General features: G+C 46.5%; 1 protein-coding gene across 1 annotated transcript in view; it reads right to left on the bottom strand.

Annotated features, from left to right (window-relative positions):
- LOC140404110 (glycogen [starch] synthase, muscle-like) overlaps positions 1-14,516 on the bottom strand; it is a 122,336-nt gene extending 107,820 nt beyond the window's left edge. Inside the window, exons 1-4 of the mRNA XM_072492530.1 lie at positions 14,471-14,516; positions 14,209-14,390; positions 9,224-9,415; positions 8,386-8,574 (exon numbers count right to left, since the gene is read on the bottom strand). Coding sequence (XP_072348631.1) covers positions 8,386-8,574; positions 9,224-9,415; positions 14,209-14,319 — 492 coding nt within the window. The 5' untranslated portion in view covers positions 14,320-14,390; positions 14,471-14,516. The remainder of the gene's footprint in view (positions 1-8,385; positions 8,575-9,223; positions 9,416-14,208; positions 14,391-14,470) is intronic.
- Positions 14,517-20,616: the final 6,100 nt, after the last annotated feature.

Below are 20,616 nucleotides of genomic sequence, written 5' to 3'. Positions count from 1 at the left end.
ATATCCAACTGCTGCCACGACTTGCCTCGGTGACCCTGGACCAGTCTCGGCCCCGAACATTCCCGACTGCAACGACGACCGTGCTCATCAATGGACATCCTGTCTGATCGACTCTGGGAGCACGGAGAGCTTCATACACCCCAACACGGTAAGGCGCTGTTCTCTCCCCGTCCACCCCGTTAATCAAAAAATCTCCTTGGCCTCCGGGTCTCATTCAGTGGAGATCAAGGGGTTTTGTACAGCGAACCTCACGGTCCAGGGAAGGGAGTTTAAGAATTACCGGCCTTATGTCCTTCCCCACCTCTGTGCTGCCACACTCCTAGGGTTAGATTTTCAATGCAACCTCCAAAGCTTAACCTTCCCATTCGGCGGCCCTATACCCCCCTCACTGTCTGCAGCCTTCCCTGTTTGCGAACCTCACCCCGGATTGCAAACCCGTCGCCACCAGGAGCAGACGGTACAGTGCCCAGGACCGGATCTTTATTAGGTCAGAGGTCCAGCGATTACGGAGGGAAGGTGTAATTGGGGCCAGCAACAGTCCCTGGAGAGCTCAAGTAGTGGTTGTAAAGACCGGGGAGAAGCATAGGATGGTCATCGATTATAGCCAGACCATCAACAGGTATACGCAGCTTGATGCGTACCCTCTCCTCCGCATATCCGATCTGGTCAACAGGATCGCAAAATACAAGGTCTTTTCCACGGTGGATCTAAAGTCCACCGACCACCAGCTCCCCATCCGCCCTAGCGACCGCAAATACACTGCTCTTGAAGCAGATGGACGGCTCTATCAGTTCCTAAGGATTCCCTTCGGTGTCACTAATGGAGTCTCGATCTTCCAACGAGAGATGGACCGAATAGTTGACCGGTACGGTTTGCGGGCCATGTTTCCGTACCTCGATAATGTCACCATCTGGGGCCACGACCAGCAGGATCACAACAGCAACCTCCGAAAATTCCTCCATACCGCAAAAATCCTTAATCTCACCTACAACGAGGAAAAATGCGTGTTCAGCACCGACCGTCTAGCCATCCTCGGCTACGTAGTGTATGATGGAGTTATAGGCCCAGACCCTGAACGGATGCGCCCCCTCATGGAGTTCCCCCTCCCTCACTGCTCCAAGGCCCTGAAACGCTGCCTGGGATTTTTCTCTTATTTTGCCCAGTGGGTCCCCAACTATGCGGACAAGGCCCGCCCGCTGATCCAATCCATGGTTTTCCCCCTGTCGACAGAGGCCCGCCATCAGAGCGACATCGGAAAGGCCACGATGCACACCATCGACGGGTCCCTTCCCTTCCAAGTCGAGAGTGACACGTCCGATGTAGCTCTGGCGGCCACCCTCAACCAAGCGGGCAGACCCCTGGCCTTCTTCTCACTCACCCTCCACGCCTCCGAAATCCGCCATTCCTCAGTGGAAAAGGAGGTCTAGGCCATAGTAGAAGCTGTGCAGCACTGGAGGCATTACCTGGCCAGCAGGAGATTCACTTTCCTCACTGACCAACAGTTGGTGGCCTTCATGTTCGATAATGCACAGCGGGGCAAGATTAAAAAATGACAAGATCTTGCGGTGGAGGATCGAACTCTCCACCTACAACTATGAAATCTTGTAAGGTCCGGGAAGCTAAATGAGCCTCCTGACGCCCTGTCCCGCGGCACATGTGCCACCGCACAAGTGGACCGCCTCCGAGCCCTCCACGAGGACCTCTGCCACCCGGGGGTCACTCATTTCTTCCACTTCATCAAGACCCGCAACCTGCCCTTCTCCATCGAGGAGGTCAGGACAGTCGCCAGGGACTGCCAAATCTGCGCGGAGTGCAAGCCGCACTTCTACCGGCCAGAGAAAGCGCACCTGATAAAGGCTTCCCGTCCCTTTGAGCGCCTCAGTATGGACTTCAAAGGGCCCCTCCCCGCCACCGACCGCAACACGTACTTCCTGAACGTGATTGACGAGTACTTCCGGTTCCCATTCACCATCCCCTGCCCCGACATGACCGCAACCACCGTCATCAAGGCCCTCCATAGTATCTTTACGCTGTTCGGTTTCCCCACCTACATACACAGCGATAGGGAGTCCTCCTTTATAAGCAACGAACTGCGTCAATTCCTGCTCAGCAAGGGCATTGCCTCGAGCATGATGACCAGTTACAACCCCCGGGGAAACAGACAGGTAGAGAGGGAGAACGGAATAGTCTGGAACACCGTCCTACTGGCAGGAGGTCCTCCCAGATGCCCTCCACTGCATCCGGTCACTGCTGTGTACCACGACCAACCAAACACCTCCCGAACGTCTCCTTGTCTTCCCTAGGAAGTCCTCCTCCGGGACCTCGCTCCCAACCTGGCTGGCAGCTCCTGGACACATCCTGCTCCGCAAACACGTGCGGGCACACAAGTCGGATCCATGGTCGAGAGGGTCCATCTCCTCCACGCTAACCCTCAGTACGCCTACGTGGCGTACCCCGACGGCCGACAGGATACGGTCTCCCTACAGGACCTGGTGCCTGCTGGATCCCCACACATACCCCCACCACCAATCCCACCTTCCCTCCCACCGGCGCACCCCACAGCCGCCCCCTTCCCAGGTGGATCGGTCCTCCCACCGATCCCGTCTAGGGGTGATGAAGCTGCCGATGAAGCCGAAGTCACGCTCCCGGAGCCAGGGATGCCCGAGCCGGCGCCTGCATCACCACCGAAGCTACGACGATCGCAGAGGACGACCATGGCTCCCGATCGACTAATTGCTTCATTCTGAACTGTAAATAAATTTTGTAAATAGTTGCGATGTAACGAGGCAAAACCACTGGACTGATGTATACCGGGTACCTCCATAACCTTAACCTCTACCACTGTGTAATGCGAGGCCACCACCCCCGCCGGACTCTTTTTTTTAAACAGGGGTGAATGTGGTAGTCGGTATTAGAGGTATTATGGTACACTGCAATGCTGTAAGACCATTGGTGTAGAAGGTACTGTTTTCATTGGTTAAGCCTGCCTGCTGGTTCCGTCCAGTAAGGCGGTGTATAAGAGCCCTTGTCACCCCAGCAGCTGCCTTCTGTCCCTGCGCTGCTGGGGAAACATCTAGTGTAATAAAGCCTTCAATTGTCTCCAATCTCGCTTCTGGAGTTATTGATCGAGCATCATACACAGACCCACTAAAGCAGTCGAAACACTTGTCAAGAGGAAGAAGGAGGCTTATGTAAAGATGAGACATGAAGGTTCAGTTAGGGCGCTCGAGAGTTTCAAGTTAGCTTGGAAGGACCTAAAGAGAGAGCTAAGAAGAGCCAGGAGGGGACATGAGAAGTCTTTGGCAGGTAGGATCAAGGATATCCCTAAGGCTTTCTATAGATATGTCAAGAATAAAAGAATGACTCGGGTAAGAGTAGGGTCAGTCAAGGACAATAGTGGGAAGTTGTGCGTGGATGTATACCAGGTACCTCTATAACCTTAACCTCTACCACTGTGTAATGCGAGGCCACCTCCCTGCCGGACTCTTTTTTTGAAACAGGGGGTGAATGTGGTAGTCGGTCTTTGAGGTATTATGGTACACTGCAATGCTGTAAGACCATTGGTGTAGAAGGTACTGTTTTCATTGGTTAAGCCTGCCTGCTGGTTCCGTCCAGTAAGGCAGAGTATAAGAGCCCTTGTCGCCCCAGCAGCTGCCTTCTGTCCCTGCACTGCTGGGGAAACATCTAGTGTTATAAAGCCTTCAATTGTCTCCAATCTCGCTTCTGGAGTTATTGATCGAGCATCATACACAGACCCACTAAAGCAGTCGAAACACTTGTCAAGAGGAAGAAGGAGACTTATGTAAAGATGAGACATGAAGGTTCAGTTAGGGCGCTCGAGAGTTTCAAGTTAGCTAGGAAGGACCTAAAGAGAGAGCTAAGAAGAGCCAGGAGGGGACATGAGAAGTCTTTGGCAGGTAGGATCAAGGATATCCCTAAGGCTTTCTATAGATATGTCAAGAATAAAAGAATGACTCGGGTAAGAGTAGGGTCAGTCAAGGACAGTAGTGGGAAGTTGTGCTTGGAGTCCAAGGAGATAGGAGAGGTGCTAAATGAATATTTTTCATCAGTATTCACACAGGAAAAAGACAATGTTGTCGAGGAGAATACTGAGATTCAGGCTACTAGACTAGAAGGGCTTGAGGTTCATAAGGAGGAGGTGTTAGCAATTCCTTCAGCCCGGAATGCCACATCGAACTCCTTCTTGGAAGCACCCAGCTCAGTCTTGGAGTTCCAATGCGGCAGAGAACAGTATCAGTGCCCGGCGCCAACCTGTTTCCAATGTCCCATCCCCCGCTGGCGGCAGCATCTTTTTTTTAATAAAATATTTTATTGAAGCATCCTCACTCCCCACACTCCTCATCTTTAACTGCTAAATCTGAATCTTCCCACTCTTTTGTGAAGATAGTTATGAAGTATTCCCAATTCTACTGCCCATTCGATATGTTCATTTTTTGGTCTTTTTAAGTCCTATTCTTTCCTTAGTTACCCTCTATCTTTTTTTGAAAATATGTTATTGAAGCATTTGTAATTTTCACAATTTAACCTATTGACATTTCTAAAACAACCGCATGGGTCGACGTGGGGGGGGGGGGGGAATGACCGAAATCATGGAGACTTTGGGTGATTTTCAGGCTGTAAGTTAAACATGGGAAAAAGCGAGATGTTTGTGATTCAGGCACGGGGGCAGGAAAGGAGGCTGAAGGAGCTACCTTTTTAAGTGGTTGGGAAGAGTTTTAGGTATCTGGGGATTCAAGTGGCCAAGGATTGGGGGCAGCTTCACATGTTAAATTTGGGCAAAGCAGTGGATCAAATGAGAAGGGATTTTTGTAGATGGGACATGCTCCCACTAACGCTGGCGGGGAGGGTTCAGACGGTGAAGATGACGGTCGTTCCGAGACTGCTTTTCTTTTTTCAGTGTCTCCCGATTTTTGTCCCAAAGATTTTTTCAGAAGTATGAATGTGGCGATATCGAGGTTTATATTGGGCAGCACGGTAGCATTGTGGTTAGCACAGTTGCTTCACAGCTTCAGGGTCCCAGGTTCGATTCCCGGCTTGGGTCACTGTCCGTGCGAAGTCTGCACGGTCTCCCGGTGTGTGCATGGCTTTCCCCCCGAGTGCTCCGGTTTCCTCCCACAGTCCAAAGATATGCAGGTTAGGTGGATTGGCCATGATAAATTGCCCTTAGTGTCCACAATTGCCCATAGTGTTGGGTGGGGTTACTGGGTTATGGGGATAGGGTGGAGGTGTGGGCCTGAGTAGGGTGCTCGTTCCAAGAGCCGGTGTAGACTCGATGGGCCGAATGGCCTCCATCTGTACTGTAAATTCTATGATTCTATATGGGCGGGTAAAACCCCGAGAGTAAAGAGGACACTCCTGGAACGGGCCCGCGGGGAAGGGGGATTGGCTCTCCCGAGCTTTATTAACTATTACTGGGCTGCCAACATATCGCTAGTCAGGAAGTGGGTAGTGGGGGAGGGGTCGGTCTGGGAGTGGATGGAGGCAGCATCCTGCAAAGGTACGAGTCTGGAGTCTTTACTGACGGTGCCCCTGCCATTATCGCCGGCTCGGTACTCCTCAAGCCCTGTGGTGGTGGCAGCCCTGAGGGTGTGGGGGCAATGGAGGCAGCATATGTGACTGGAGGGGGCATCGGTGTGGTCACCGATCTGTTCCAATCACCGGTTTGTCCCGGGGGGGGATGGATGGGGGCTTTAAGGTATGGCAGCGGGCAGGGATTGTACGGAGACAGGTCCCAAGCTTTCCTCGCCTCCCCCCTGAGGGGACTACAGGATAAAGGGTTGGACGTGGGAAGGTTTCAGACATATACAGGGAATTGTTAGAGTGGGAAGGGGCCCCCTGTCAGAGAGCTGAAGAGGAGTTGGGAGGGGAGCTGGAAACTGAACTGTGGGAAAAGCCTTGAAAAGGGTAAATGCATCCTCGTCCTGTGCTAGGCCCAGCTTGATTCAGTTCAAGGTGGTCCACAGGGCCCACATGGCGGTAGTTCGGATGAGTAGGTTCTTCGAGGAGATGGAGGACAGATGTGGGCGGTGTGGGGGTAGCCCGGCCAACCATGTTCATATGTTGTGGGCATGTCCGAAACTGAGGGAATTCTGGCAGGGATTCGCAGGTGTTATGTCGGAAGTCCTGGAAGGTAGGGTAACTCCGAGTCCAGAATTAGCAATATTTGGGGTGTCGGAAGATCCGTGGGGCAAAGTGGGGGAGGGAGGCCGATATCCTGGCCTTCTCCCTGGTGGCCCGGAGACGGATCTTGCTGAGATGGAGGGACTCGGAGCCCCCAAAATCAGGAGTGTGGGTCAGCGATATGGTAGAGTTTCTCAGTCTGGAGAAAATCAAGTTCGCTCTAAGAGGATCAGTCCAGGGATTCGCCCGGAGTTGGCGGCCGTTCATCGATTTCTTTGACAAAAACTGAACGTCAGCAGTAAGGGGGGAAAGGGAAAGGGTGGGGGAGGAAAATAGGAAGCATGGTAATGTTAAATAAGGACAGGGAATCTAGTATACGGGTAATTGGGGATAGGGTGGGAGAAGTGGGGTACGTGGTTTATTGTTTGTTGTTATTTTAGGGGGTATTTTGTGCGTCAACCTGCGCGGTTGTTTTGGAAATGTCAACATGTTAAATTGTGAAAATTACAAATGCTTCAATAAAATATTTTTTTTTAAAGAAAGAGGACTGAAAACACTCAGGTGATGAACTTGCGAAACACATTAAACAAACAGAGATCTTCAATTAAAACTTACGCATCAGAAGTCGCTAATAAGCATTGGTCAAGAACAAGAGAAAGAATTGCCAATGCATCAGAATGATTGCTTCGAAGCAGAATTAACAACCAAAACTCATTAACTTCTTGAACTTCATTCCATTCTCAACAACATGAAGGTTGAGATGTAAAATATCAAAAAGAAAAATAAATTCTACAAGCAGACTGATAATCTAACAAGTGAATTGAAAGAGTCCAAGGAGCAGTCAGTGACAATGGAAGACACATTCCAGGGCTTCGTGCCCAGGTTACGTTCTCAAATGTCTATAAGAGTTCGCAGGTATCTCCGAAAGACATCGCATCTTACCAGAGAGCAACTGCAGAGCTGAATGAAGATTCATCAGCTCCAAAAAAAATACTCAAAAGGTTTGGGTAAAATTGTGGAAACAAGGGATGCGATTTTGAAACATAACTTCCACTTACATCAAGATGACCCAAACGACAACAGAAGAAGCAAAATAAATGACAAGTAGATGACTAGAAAGACAAGATATCCAGAATGGTCGCCCACTCCACAAGAAAGGACTTAGCATAGCTGCCACCAACTAGTACAACAGCCACACCAACCAAGTGCAGTACAACACGAAAGAATGGAAGAAAAGGATGAAAACATACCCAAATACCAGAACAACCTCCAAACCTACTGAAAAAAAGCAGTGAAAGAGCCTCCTCCTCCAACAGGAGTGCAAAAGAGATATGAAAGGGTTTTCAGACCTCCAGACCACCTAAACCTTTGAATTCAACAACTTGAAGGGGAAAATGGGGTAGTGATAATGTAGGAATGACAATGTAAATGTATGATGGTAATAACAATGTGAAACATAACGTAAACTATTATCACTTAAAATACACTGGATAAGGGGGGCGGCACGGTGTCGCAGTGGTTAGCACTGCTGCCTCACAACACTGAGGACCCGGGTTCGGTCCCGGCCCACTGTCCGTGTGGAGTTTGCACATTCTCCCCGGTCTGCGTGGGTTTCACCCCCACAACCCAAAGATGTGCAGGGTAGGTGAATTGGCCACGCTAAATTGCCCCTTAATTGGAAAAAAATAATTGGGCACTGTAAAAAAAATTTTAAAGAAAAAAAACATTGGATAAGGACTTGGGGTGGGGGGGGGGGGGCGTGGAGGTGTAGTATAAGGGTCTGGCAATAAAGGGCTAATGTGGCACTGAGGACAATGGTACCCGTACACTGAAGTAAAAGAGCACATATCCAGGGTCAGTGAGCTGTTAACAGAGCTCTGTATATCAGCAAGCACGGAGATAGCTGCTAGCTCATACACCTGACTGTACATTCGTAAATGCTTCTAAGAATCAAAACAGACTTACAGTTAACCAATATCTTCAGACCAATCAAACTGTGACCAACACCTACAAGTCTCAATAATTACTTACAGAATGTGTAACTGCATGAACAAAAGGTGGAAACTTGGAATTCTAAGAATCTGTCCTCCAGAGCAGACAACAAAGTTCTGAGTGACCGCGTCCTCTGCTCCAGCAGATATAGTGAAGATATATATTTGTACCTTTAACTGAAGAAGCATTGTGAGCATGAGGATATTTGGAAAAGTTTCGAAATGTCCCTAACTTAATGAACTAGTTACGCACATTGGCAAGGTTGTTGTAGAAGTCGACGTTTCCAGCACATAGGTAGCGTCCCAGTAAGGTTGCATGTGTGGTAAAGATCGTGGCGACAGGAATCTTGCGGGTTCGACACATGATCAGACCAACGCCAGACAGCCATTCATGGAAGTGGGTGATGATAAACGGACATTTCCCCCCACACTGAGAAACAAACTAAACAGAAAAGAAACCAGATTAGTCAGGCACGGGGGAATAACAGCTCTCCAAATATTTAATTTCATGCATCATGTTTTTCTGGGTCAGCACTAAGCAGGTAAAAGGGATCATTTATTCATATTTGGGATTGTGTGCTTCATAAACGTCTCAGAATTATTTCCAAAACAGTAAATAGAATCAGAGAAGGCAGACTCGCCGGAGTCAGTTTCGGCTCACACTGAATTCAGTATCTAAATTATCAACTCTTATTTCCTGCTCTTTCCCTGAACCCTTCATTATTTTTGCAACTGTTCATCCAGTCCTGTAAAATATAGGGATTGCTTTTCAATACAGTCCTGTATTCCAGGTCCTAATACATAAACTCGATGATATTTGACCTGGATTCATCACCATTGGGCACCTCCATATACAGATCCTGCAGCCCCGATTTCTTATCTGGAATGCAAGCAAGCAATAGCAACAATCATTGCCAATCCTGGATCCTGGAACCAGAATCCTGGAACAGAGTGGGTTATTCAGCCTCTCGATCCTGTCCCAATCATTCGATTAGATCATGACTGACCAGTATGTCAACTCAATTTATCCTTCTGTTTTAGTAGCATGTAGTTAGGATCTAGATAAATAATCCCACGTGGGTTTCACTGACCTCTTCCAGGAACCAGCTGATGAGAAAACCAAAGACAACGGCATCGTTCGCTTCTCGATCGTACCAGGGAATCCCAATGGAACAACAATCCCACAATTCTGCTTTCCAGCGATCCAGGCTCCAAGCCGTAGCTCCCACATCGAACAGGATGACACACGGATTGCCCTCAATCAGCCATCGGCCAAAGTAAACCTGGAGAGACAGAGAAAGATACAAATTGGAAAACAGATTTGATTATTGTGGGACTGTGAAGATCAAGCAGCTCCCTCCCGATGTGACTTTCAGCCATTGGGTCACATCAGCTTTTGTTCCTGAGCGAGAAGGTTGTAAATCCTAGTCCAGGATATAAATTCTTTTTAAAAATATTTTTATTGAAATTTTTACATTTTACACTCTGTACATTCGGAGAGAATAAATGTGACAGCTGTCCAAAACCGGACAACTCTGGGACACACCGAACGCTGAGTGTGGTTTCCCGGGCCTCCCTGGCACTGTTCACATTTGTCCTCCACCTCCGAGAAGAACCTGCTCATTCCGGTTCTTTCAGCTGCACGAGGCTTAGCCCAGAGCATGAGGAGGCGGAGTTGTCCCTGCTCAGTGCTTCGCTCCAGAGTCTTCACCCTATTACCAACCCTGCATCCATCTCTCCTGTGCCCTGTTGTCGATTGTTGTTAAACCCCTTCAAGTTCACTAATGCCCTTTAGGGAAGGAAATCTGCCATCCTGTCCTGGTCTGGCCTACATGTGACTAAATTGGAGAGACTAAACGCAGACCGGGTGACCGCTTTGCAGAACACCTCCGGTCCGTCCGCAAGCCAGAACCAGACCTTCCTGTCACTGCCATTTCTACTCCCCGTCCTGCCCTCACATGTCCGTCCTTGGCCTGCTGCAACGTTCCAGTGAAGCCCAACGCAAACTGGGGGAACAGCACCTCATCTTCCGATTGGGAACGTTACAGCCTTCCGGACTTAAACATTGAGTTCAACAACATCAGACTGTGAACTCTCTCCTCCACCTTCACCCCATTTTTATTTCTATCAATTTATCTTCATTTCTTCCATTGATCTGTTTTTCCCTCACCATTGCCCCCCCCCCCCTCCCCCCACTCCACTTGGGCCAACTGTTGGGCAAATAGATAGTAAAAGTTTCTACAAATACAGAAAACAAAAAAGAGTGGCTAAGGTAAATATTGGTCCTTTAGAGGATGAGAAGGAAGATTTAATAATGGGAGATGAGGAAATGGCTGAGGAGTTGAACAGGTTTTTTGGGTCGGTCTTCACAGTGGAAGACACAAATAACATGCCAGTGACTGATGGAAATGAGGCTATGACAGGTGAGGACCTTGAGAGGATTGTTATCACCAAGGAGGTAGTGATGGACAAGCTAATGGGGCTAAAGGTAGACAAGTCTCCTGGCCCTGATGGAATGCATCCCAGAGTGCTAAAAGAGATGGCTAGGGAAATTGCAAATGCACTAGTGATAATTTACCAAAATTCATTAGACTCTGGGGTGGTCCCGGCGCATTGGAAATTAGCAAACGTGACACCACTGTTTAAAAAAGGAGGTAGGCAGAAAGCGGGTAATTATAGGCCAGTGAGCTTAACTTCGGTAGTAGGGAAGATGCTGGAATCTATCATCAAGGAAGAAATAGCGAGGCATCTGGATGGAAATTTTCCCATTGGGCAGACGCAGCATGGGTTCATAATGGGCAGGTCATGCCTAACTAATTTAGTGGAATTTTTTGAGGACATTAACAGTGCGGTAGATAACGGGGAGCCAATGGATGTGGTAGATCTGGATTTCCAGAAAGCCTTTGACAAGGTGCCACACAAAAGGTTGCTGCATAAGATAAAGATGCATGGCATTAAGGGGAAAGTAGTAGCATGGATAGAGGATTGGTTAATTAATAGAAAGCAAAGAGTGGGGATTAATGGGTGTTTCTCTGGTTGGCAATCAATAGCTAGTGGTGTCCCTCAGGGGTCAGTGTTGGGCCCACAACTGTTCACAATTTACATAGATGATTTGGAGTTGGGGACCAAGAGCAATGTGTCCAAGTTTGCAGACGACACTAAGATAAGTGGTAAAGCAAAAAGTGCAGAGGATACTGGAAGTCTGCAGAGGGATTTGGATAGGCTAAGTGAATGGGCTAGGGTCTGGCAGATAGAATACAATGTTGACAAATGTGAGGTTATCCATTTTGGTAGGAATAACAGCAAAAGGGATTATTATTTAAATGATAAAATATTAAAACATGCTGCTGTGCAGAGAGACCTGGGTGTGCTGGTGCACGAGTCGCAAAAAGTTGGTTTACAGGTGCAACAGGTGATTAAGGTGGCAAATGGAATTTTGTCCTTCATTGCTAGAGGGATGGAGTTTAAGACTAGGGAGGTTCTGCTGCAATTGTATAAGGTGTTAGTGAGGCCACACCTGGAGTATTGTGTTCAGTTTTGGTCTCCTTACTTGAGAAAGGACGTACTGGCACTGGAGGGTGTGCAGAGGAGATTCACTAGGTTAATCCCAGAGCTGAAGGGGTTGGATTACGAGGAGAGGTTGAGTAGACTGGGACTGTACTCGTTGGAATTTAGAAGGATGAGGGGGGATCTTATAGAAACATATAAGATTATGAGGATAACAAACTGGCTAACCGATAGAAGTCAGAGAGTGGTAGTGGATGGCAAATATTCAGCCTGGATCCCAGTTACCAGTGGCGTACCGCAGGGATCAGTTCTGGGTCCTCTGCTGTTTGTGATTTTCATTAATGACTTGGATGAGGGAGTTGAAGGGTGGGTTAGTAAATTTGCAGACGATACGAAGATTGGTGGAGATGTGGATAGTGAGGAGGGCTGTTGTCGGCTGCAAAGAGACATAGATAGGATGTAGAGCTGGGCTGAGAAGTGGCAGATGGAGTTTAACCCTGAAAAGTGTGAGGTTGTCCATTTTGGAAGGACAAATATGAATGTGGAATACAGGGTTAACGGTAGAGTTCTTGGCAATGTGGAGGAGCAGAGAGATCTTGGGGTCTATGGTCAAACATAGAATCATAGAATTTACAGTACAGAAGGAGGCCATTCGGCCCATCGAGTCTGCACCGGCTCTTTGAAAGAGCAAATCTTTGAAAGTTGCCACTCAAGTGGATAGAGCTGTGAAGAAGGCCTATGGTGTGCTCGCGTTCATTAACAGAGGGATTGAATTTAAGAGCCGTGAGGTGATGATGCAGCTGTACAAAACTTTGGTGAGGCCACATTTGGAGTACTGTGTACAGTTCTGGTCGCCTCATTTTAGGAAGGATGTGGAAGCTTTGGAAAAGGTGCAAAGGAGATTTACCAGGATGTTGCCTGGAATGGAGAGTAGGTCTTACGAGGAAAGGTTGAGGGTGCAAGGCCTTTTCTCATTAGAACGGAGAAGGATGAGGGGCGACTTGATAGAGGTTTATAAGATGATCAGGGGAATAGATAGAGTAGACAGTCAGAGACTTTTTCCCCGGGTGGAACAAACCATTACAAGGGGACATAAATTTAAGGTGAATGGTGGAAGATATAGGGGGGATGTCAGAGGTAGGTTCTTTACCCAGAGAGTAGTGGGGGCATGGAATGCACTGCCTGTGGAAGTAGTTGAGTCGGAAACATTAGGGACCTTCAAGCAGCTATTGGATAGGTACATGGATTACGGTAGAATGATATAGTGTAGATTAATTTGTTCTTAAGGGCAGCACGGTAGAATTGTGGATAGCACAATTGCTTCACAACTCCAGGGTTCCAAGTTTGATTCTGGCTTGGGTCACTGTCTGTGTGGAGTCTGCACATCCTCCCGGTGTGCGCGTGGGTTTCCTCTGGGTGCTCCGGTTTCCTCCCACAGTCCAAAGATGTGCAGGTTAGGTGGACTGGCCATGATAAATTGGCCTTCATGTCCAAAATTGCCCTTAGTGTTGGGTGGAGGTGTTGACCTTGGGTAGGGTGCTCTTTCCAAGAGCCAGTGCAGACTCAATGGGCCGAATGGCCTCCTTCTGCACTGTAAATTCAATGATAATCTATGATTAATCTAGGACAAAGGTTCGGCACAACATCGTGGGCTGAAGGGCCTGTTCTGTGCTGTATTTTTCTATGTTCTGTGTTCTATGTTCTATGTCTTTAGTTAAAGCTAGTATCGTGTTGACCCACAGGCAGAGTATGTTACAACAGTTACTGACTCAATAAAATAGTGTTGCACTATTTCAAGTGTTGGTGACCTGTATGTGTTCCACGGATCCAGAGCACCCAACACAACAGTCATTTTCTCCTCCACCTGGTCAACCACCACCTTAATCGAGGCTTACATCTGGGTTACATCTTCTGTACGCTCCTTGCGATGCCGGGTGAACATCTCATCCAGGTACTCGCCCCATTGCTCCATCGGCCAGTGAGCGGGCGTGGACACGCTTTGTCTTGTTACCATTGAGCTCGATGACCTCTGATTCTTGCTTTCACTCATCTTTTGGTATCTCCTTTTTCGACTCTTATTTGGACACAATTCCATAAATTGAGGGTCACCTCCTTTTCCTCTCCCTTCGATCAACTTATGTTGAGAAATTTTCTGAAAAATCCGGCTTAAACACCATTAAAAAATCACTAAGGGTGAGAGCTGCTGAATGTGCGACCGTTTACTCCCTGGCCGCCACCGGAAGTCGTTACCCTCTATTTTAACAGATTGATAAAGTGTTGTTGGATTCTCCCTGATTGGGCTTCCTGATATTGTTTTAAATTCCCTCTTTGCTTTCCGAATTTTCTTTTTGATTTCACCTCCCGCTCGCTTGCTGTCTATTTTACCCTGTAACTTATTGACATCCAGGGGTCTCCAGACTACACCCCTGCCCCTATTTCTACTGTATGTTGAATAGTGAATCAATTCTTTTGTATATATTTTTTACGTTAGTATTGTTGAAGTTATCAATCTCAATGTCTCATGGATTAAGCTTGATGTGAGTTAGTTTCACAGCTGTTAGTGTCATACCTTACAGCCTTTCGAGTTCATTGAATCAATGGTCCGCTTGATAGCTGCATTCTGTGGTTCAACCAGCTCCACCTGTGATCTTACGTTATGCTCAAAGTAGGGCCCCATCATCACGTAATTCTCGCCCCATTCGTCAATTGTTATCTTTGCCTTGGTTTGAATCACAGTGTAGATACCTCCAACTATTGAAAGAGATAAAACTGTCTGTGAGACTGCCAGAGCAGTGAGACTGTTTCTGACACAGAGCTGGACAATTCCTTACCTTTGTTGGTCACTTCCCAGGCCACTTCAATCAGGATGATATCGTCATGGGACACTGTCACTGAGTCATCCAGCTGACCGCTGGGCCTTCTCCCAGGATTGGACATCTCCGGACCACTGGAAAAAGTCATCAAAATGCATCAGAATTATAATGTGATAGAATTGAAGGGGTGCTGAGTCAAATTTCATGAGGAGGGGTTGCCCCTACACAGTGTGATGCCAGGTCTTGGGCAAGGTTATGAGCCAGGATAGGTGCCAGGTCCTGGACAGTGTTACACTGTAACCCAGGACAGTGTTACACTATAACCCAGGACAATGTTACACTGTAACCCTGGATAATGTTACACTGTAACCCTGGACAATGTTACACTGTAACCCTGCATAATGTTACACTGTAACCCTGGACAATGTTACACTATAACCCAGGACAATGTTACACTGTAACCCTGGATAATGTTACACTGTAACCCTGGACAATGTTACACTATAACCCAGGACAATGTTACACTGTAACCCTGGATAATGTTACACTGTAACCCTGGATAATGTTACACTGTAACCCTGCATAATGTTACACTGTAACCCTGCATAATGTTACACTGTAACCCTGCATAATGTTACACTGTAACCCTGGACAATGTTACACTGTAACCCTGGACAATGCGACACTGTAACCCTGGACGATGTTACACTGTAACCCTGGATGATGTTACACTGTAACCCTGGCAATGTTACACTGTAAACCTGGACAATGTTACACTGTAACCCTGGACAGTGTTACACTGTAACCCTGGATAATGTTACACTGTAACTCTGGACAATGTTACACTGTAACCCTGGACAATGTTACACTGTAACCCTGGACAATGTTACACTGTAACCCTGGATAATGTTACACTGTAACCCTGGACAATGTTACACTGTAACCCTGCATAATGTTACACTGTAACCCTGGACAATGTTACACTGTAACCCTGGACAATGTTACACTGTAACCCTGGACAATGTTACACTGTAACCCTGGACAGTGTTACACTATAACCCAGGACAATGTTACACTGTAACCCTGGATAATGTTACACTGTAACCCTGGATAATGTTACACTGTAACCCTGCATAATGTTACACTGTAACCCTGGACAATGTTACACTGTAACCCTGGAGAGTGTTACACTGTAACCCTGGATAATGTTACACTGTAACTCTGGACAATGTTACACTGTAACCCTGGACAATGTTACACTGTAACCCTGGACAGTGTTACACTGTAACCCTGGATAATGTTACACTGTAACCCTGGACAATGTTACACTGTAACCCTGGAGAGTGTTACACTGTAACCCTGGATAATGTTACACTGTAACTCTGGACAATGTTACACTGTAACCCTGGACAATGTTACACTGTAACCCTGGACAGTGTTACACTGTAACCCTGGATAATGTTACACTGTAACCCTGGACAATGTTACACTGTAACCCTGCATAATGTTACACTGTAACCCTGGACAATGTTACACTGTAACCCTGGACAATGTTACACTGTAACCCTGGACAATGTTACACTGTAACTCTGGACAATGTTACACTGTAACCCTGGACAATGTTACACTGTAACCCTGGATAATGTTACACTGTAACCCTGGACAATGTTACACTGTAACCCTGCATAATGTTACACTGTAACCCTGGACAATGTTACACTGTAACCCTGGACAATGTTACACTGTAACCCTGGACAATGTTACACTGTAACCCTGGACAGTGTTACACTATAACCCAGGACAATGTTACACTGTAACCCTGGATAATGTTACATTGTAACCCTGGATAATGTTACACTGTAACCCTGCATAATGTTACACTGTAACCCTGCATAATGTTACACTGTAACCCTGGACAATGTTACACTGTAACCCTGGAGAGTGTTACACTGTAACGCTGGATAATGTTACACTGTAACTCTGGACAATGTTACACTGTAACCCTGGACAATGTTACACTGTAACCCTGGACAGTGTTACACTGTAACCCTGGATAATGTTACACTGTAACCCTGGACAATGTTACACTGTAACCCTGCATAATGTTACACTGTAACCCTGGACAATGTTACACTGTAACCCTGGACAATGTTACACTGTAACCCTGGACAATGTTACACTGTAACCCTGGACAGTGTTACACTATAACCCAGGACAATGTTACACTGTAACCCTGGATAATGTTACACTGTAACCCTGGACAATGTTACACTGTAACCCTGCATAATGTTACACTGTAACCCTGGACAATGTTACACTGTAACCCTGGACAATGTTACACTGTAACGCTGGATGATGTTACACTGTAACCCTGGCAATGTTACACTGTAAACCTGGACAATGTTACACTGTAACCCTGGACAGTGTTACACTGTAACCCTGGATAATGTTACACTGTAACCCTGGACAATGTTACACTGTAACCCTGGACAATGTTACACTGTAACCCTGGACAGTGTTACACTGTAACCCTGGACAATGTTACACTGTATCCCTGGACAATGTTTCACTGTAACCCTGGATGGTGTTACACTGTAACCCAGGATAATGTTACACTGTAGCCCTGGACAATGTTTCACTGTAACCCAGGACAATGTTGCACTGTAACCCAGGACAGTGTTACACTGTAACCCTGGATAATGTTACACTGTAACCCTGGATAATGTTACACTGTAACCCTGGACAATGTTACACTGTAACCCTGGATGGTGTTACACTGTAACCCAGGACAATGTTACACTGTAGCCCTGGACAACCTTTCACTGTAACCCAGGACAGTGTTGCACTGTAACTCTGGACAATGTTACACTGTAACCCTGGACAATGTTACACTGTAACCCTGGACAGTGTTACACTGTAACCCTGGATAATGTTACACTGTAACCCTGGACAATGTTACACTGTAACCCTGCATAATGTTACACTGTAACCCTGGACAATGTTACACTGTAACCCTGGATAATGTTACACTGCAACCCTGCATAATGTTACACTGTATCCCTGCATAATGTTACACTGTAACCCTGGACAATGTTACACTGTAACCCTGGAGAGTGTTACACTGTAACGCTGGATAATGTTACACTGTAACTCTGGACAATGTTACACTGTAACCCTGGACAATGTTACACTGTAACCCTGGACAGTGTTACACTGTAACCCTGGATAATGTTACACTGTAACCCTGGACAATGTTACACTGTAACCCTGCATAATGCTACACTGTAACCCTGGACAATGTTACACTGTAACCCAGGACAATGTTACACTGTAACCCTGGATAATGTTACATTGTAACCCTGGATAATGTTACACTGTAACCCTGCATAATGTTACACTGTAACCCTGCATAATGTTACACTGTAACCCTGGACAATGTTACACTGTAACCCTGGAGAGTGTTACACTGTAACGCTGGATAATGTTACACTGTAACTCTGGACAATGTTACACTGTAACCCTGGACAATGTTACACTGTAACCCTGGACAGTGTTACACTGTAACCCTGGATAATGTTACACTGTAACCCTGGACAATGTTACACTGTAACCCTGCATAATGTTACACTGTAACCCTGGACAATGTTACACTGTAACCCTGGACAATGTTACACTGTAACCCTGGACAATGTTACACTGTAACCCTGGACAGTGTTACACTATAACCCAGGACAATGTTACACTGTAACCCTGGATAATGTTACACTGTAACCCTGGACAATGTTACACTGTAACCCTGCATAATGTTACACTGTAACCCTGGACAATGTTACACTGTAACCCTGGACAATGTTACACTGTAACGCTGGATGATGTTACACTGTAACCCTGGCAATGTTACACTGTAAACCTGGACAATGTTACACTGTAACCCTGGACAGTGTTACACTGTAACCCTGGATAATGTTACACTGTAACCCTGGACAATGTTACACTGTAACCCTGGACAATGTTACACTGTAACCCTGGACAGTGTTACACTGTAACCCTGGACAATGTTACACTGTATCCCTGGACAATGTTTCACTGTAACCCTGGATGGTGTTACACTGTAACCCAGGATAATGTTACACTGTAGCCCTGGACAATGTTTCACTGTAACCCAGGACAATGTTGCACTGTAACCCAGGACAGTGTTACACTGTAACCCTGGATAATGTTACACTGTAACCCTGGATAATGTTACACTGTAACCCTGGACAATGTTACACTGTAACCCTGGATGGTGTTACACTGTAACCCAGGACAATGTTACACTGTAGCCCTGGACAACCTTTCACTGTAACCCAGGACAGTGTTGCACTGTAACTCTGGACAATGTTACACTGTAACCCTGGACAATGTTACACTGTAACCCTGGACAGTGTTACACTGTAACCCTGGATAATGTTACACTGTAACCCTGGACAATGTTACACTGTAACCCTGCATAATGTTACACTGTAACCCTGGACAATGTTACACTGTAACCCTGGATAATGTTACACTGCAACCCTGCATAATGTTACACTGTAACCCTGCATAATGTTACACTGTAACCCTGGACAATGTTACACTGTAACCCTGGAGAGTGTTACACTGTAACGCTGGATAATGTTACACTGTAACTCTGGACAATGTTACACTGTAACCCTGGACAATGTTACACTGTAACCCTGGACAGTGTTACACTGTAACCCTGGATAATGTTACACTGTAACCCTGGACAATGTTACACTGTAACCCTGCATAATGCTACACTGTAACCCTGGACAATGTTACACTGTAACCCTGGACAATGTTACACTGTAACCCTGGACAATGTTACACTGTAACCCTGGACAGTGTTACACTATAACCCAGGACAATGTTACACTGTAACCCTGGATAATGTTACACTGTAACCCTGGATAATGTTACACTGTAACCCTGCATAATGTTACACTGTAACCCTGGACAATGTTACACTGTAACCCTGGACAATGTTACACTGTAACCCTGGATGATGTTACACTGTAACCCTGGCAATGTTACACTGTAAACCTGGACAATGTTACACTGTAACCCTGGACAGTGTTACACTGTAACCCTGGATAATGTTACACTGTAACTCTGGACAATGTTACACTGTAACCCTGGACAATGTTACACTGTAACCCTGGACAATGTTACACTGTAACCCTGGACAGTGTTACACTGTAACCCTGGACAATGTTACACTGTATCCCTGGACAATGTTTCACTGTAACCCTGGATGGTGTTACACTGTAACCCAGGATAATGTTACACTGTAGCCCTGGACAATGTTTCACTGTAACCCAGGACAGTGTTGCACTGTAACCCAGGACAGTGTTACACTGTAACCCTGGATAATGTTACACTGTAACCCTGGATAATGTTACACTGTAACCCTGGACAATGTTACACTGTAACCCTGGATGGTGTTACACTGTAACCCAGGATAATGGTACACTGTAGCCCTGGACAACCTTTCACTGTAACCCAGGACAGTGTTGCACTGTAACTCTGGACAATGTTACACTGTAACCCTGGACAATGTTACACTGTATCCCTGGACAGTGTTACACTGTAACCCTGGATAATGTTACACTGTAACCCTGGACAATGTTACACTGTAACCCTGCATAATGTTACACTGTAACCCTGGACGATGTTACACTGTAACCCTGGATGATGTTACACTGTAACCCTGGCAATGTTACACTGTAAACCTGGACAATGTTACACTGTAACCCTGGACAGTGTTACACTGTAACCCTGGATAATGTTACACTGTAATCCTGGATAATGTTACACTGTAACCCTGGACAGTGTTACACTGTAACCCTGGATAATGTTACACTGTAACCCTGGACAATGTTGCACTGTAACCCTGCATAATGTTACACTGTAACCCTGGACAATGTTACACTGTAACCCTGGACAATGTTACACTGTAACCCTGGACAATGTTACACTGTAACTCTGGATAATGTTACACTGTAACCCTGGACAATGTTACACTGTAACCCTGGATAATGTTACACTGTAACCCTGGACAATGTTACACTGTAACCCTGCATAATGTTACACTGTAACCCTGGACAATGTTACACTGTAACCCT

This window comes from Scyliorhinus torazame, chromosome 29 (assembly GCF_047496885.1).
Source record: "Scyliorhinus torazame isolate Kashiwa2021f chromosome 29, sScyTor2.1, whole genome shotgun sequence".
Taxonomy (NCBI): Eukaryota; Metazoa; Chordata; class Chondrichthyes; order Carcharhiniformes; family Scyliorhinidae; genus Scyliorhinus; species Scyliorhinus torazame.
This window is presented reverse-complemented; position numbering and strand designations above follow the sequence as displayed.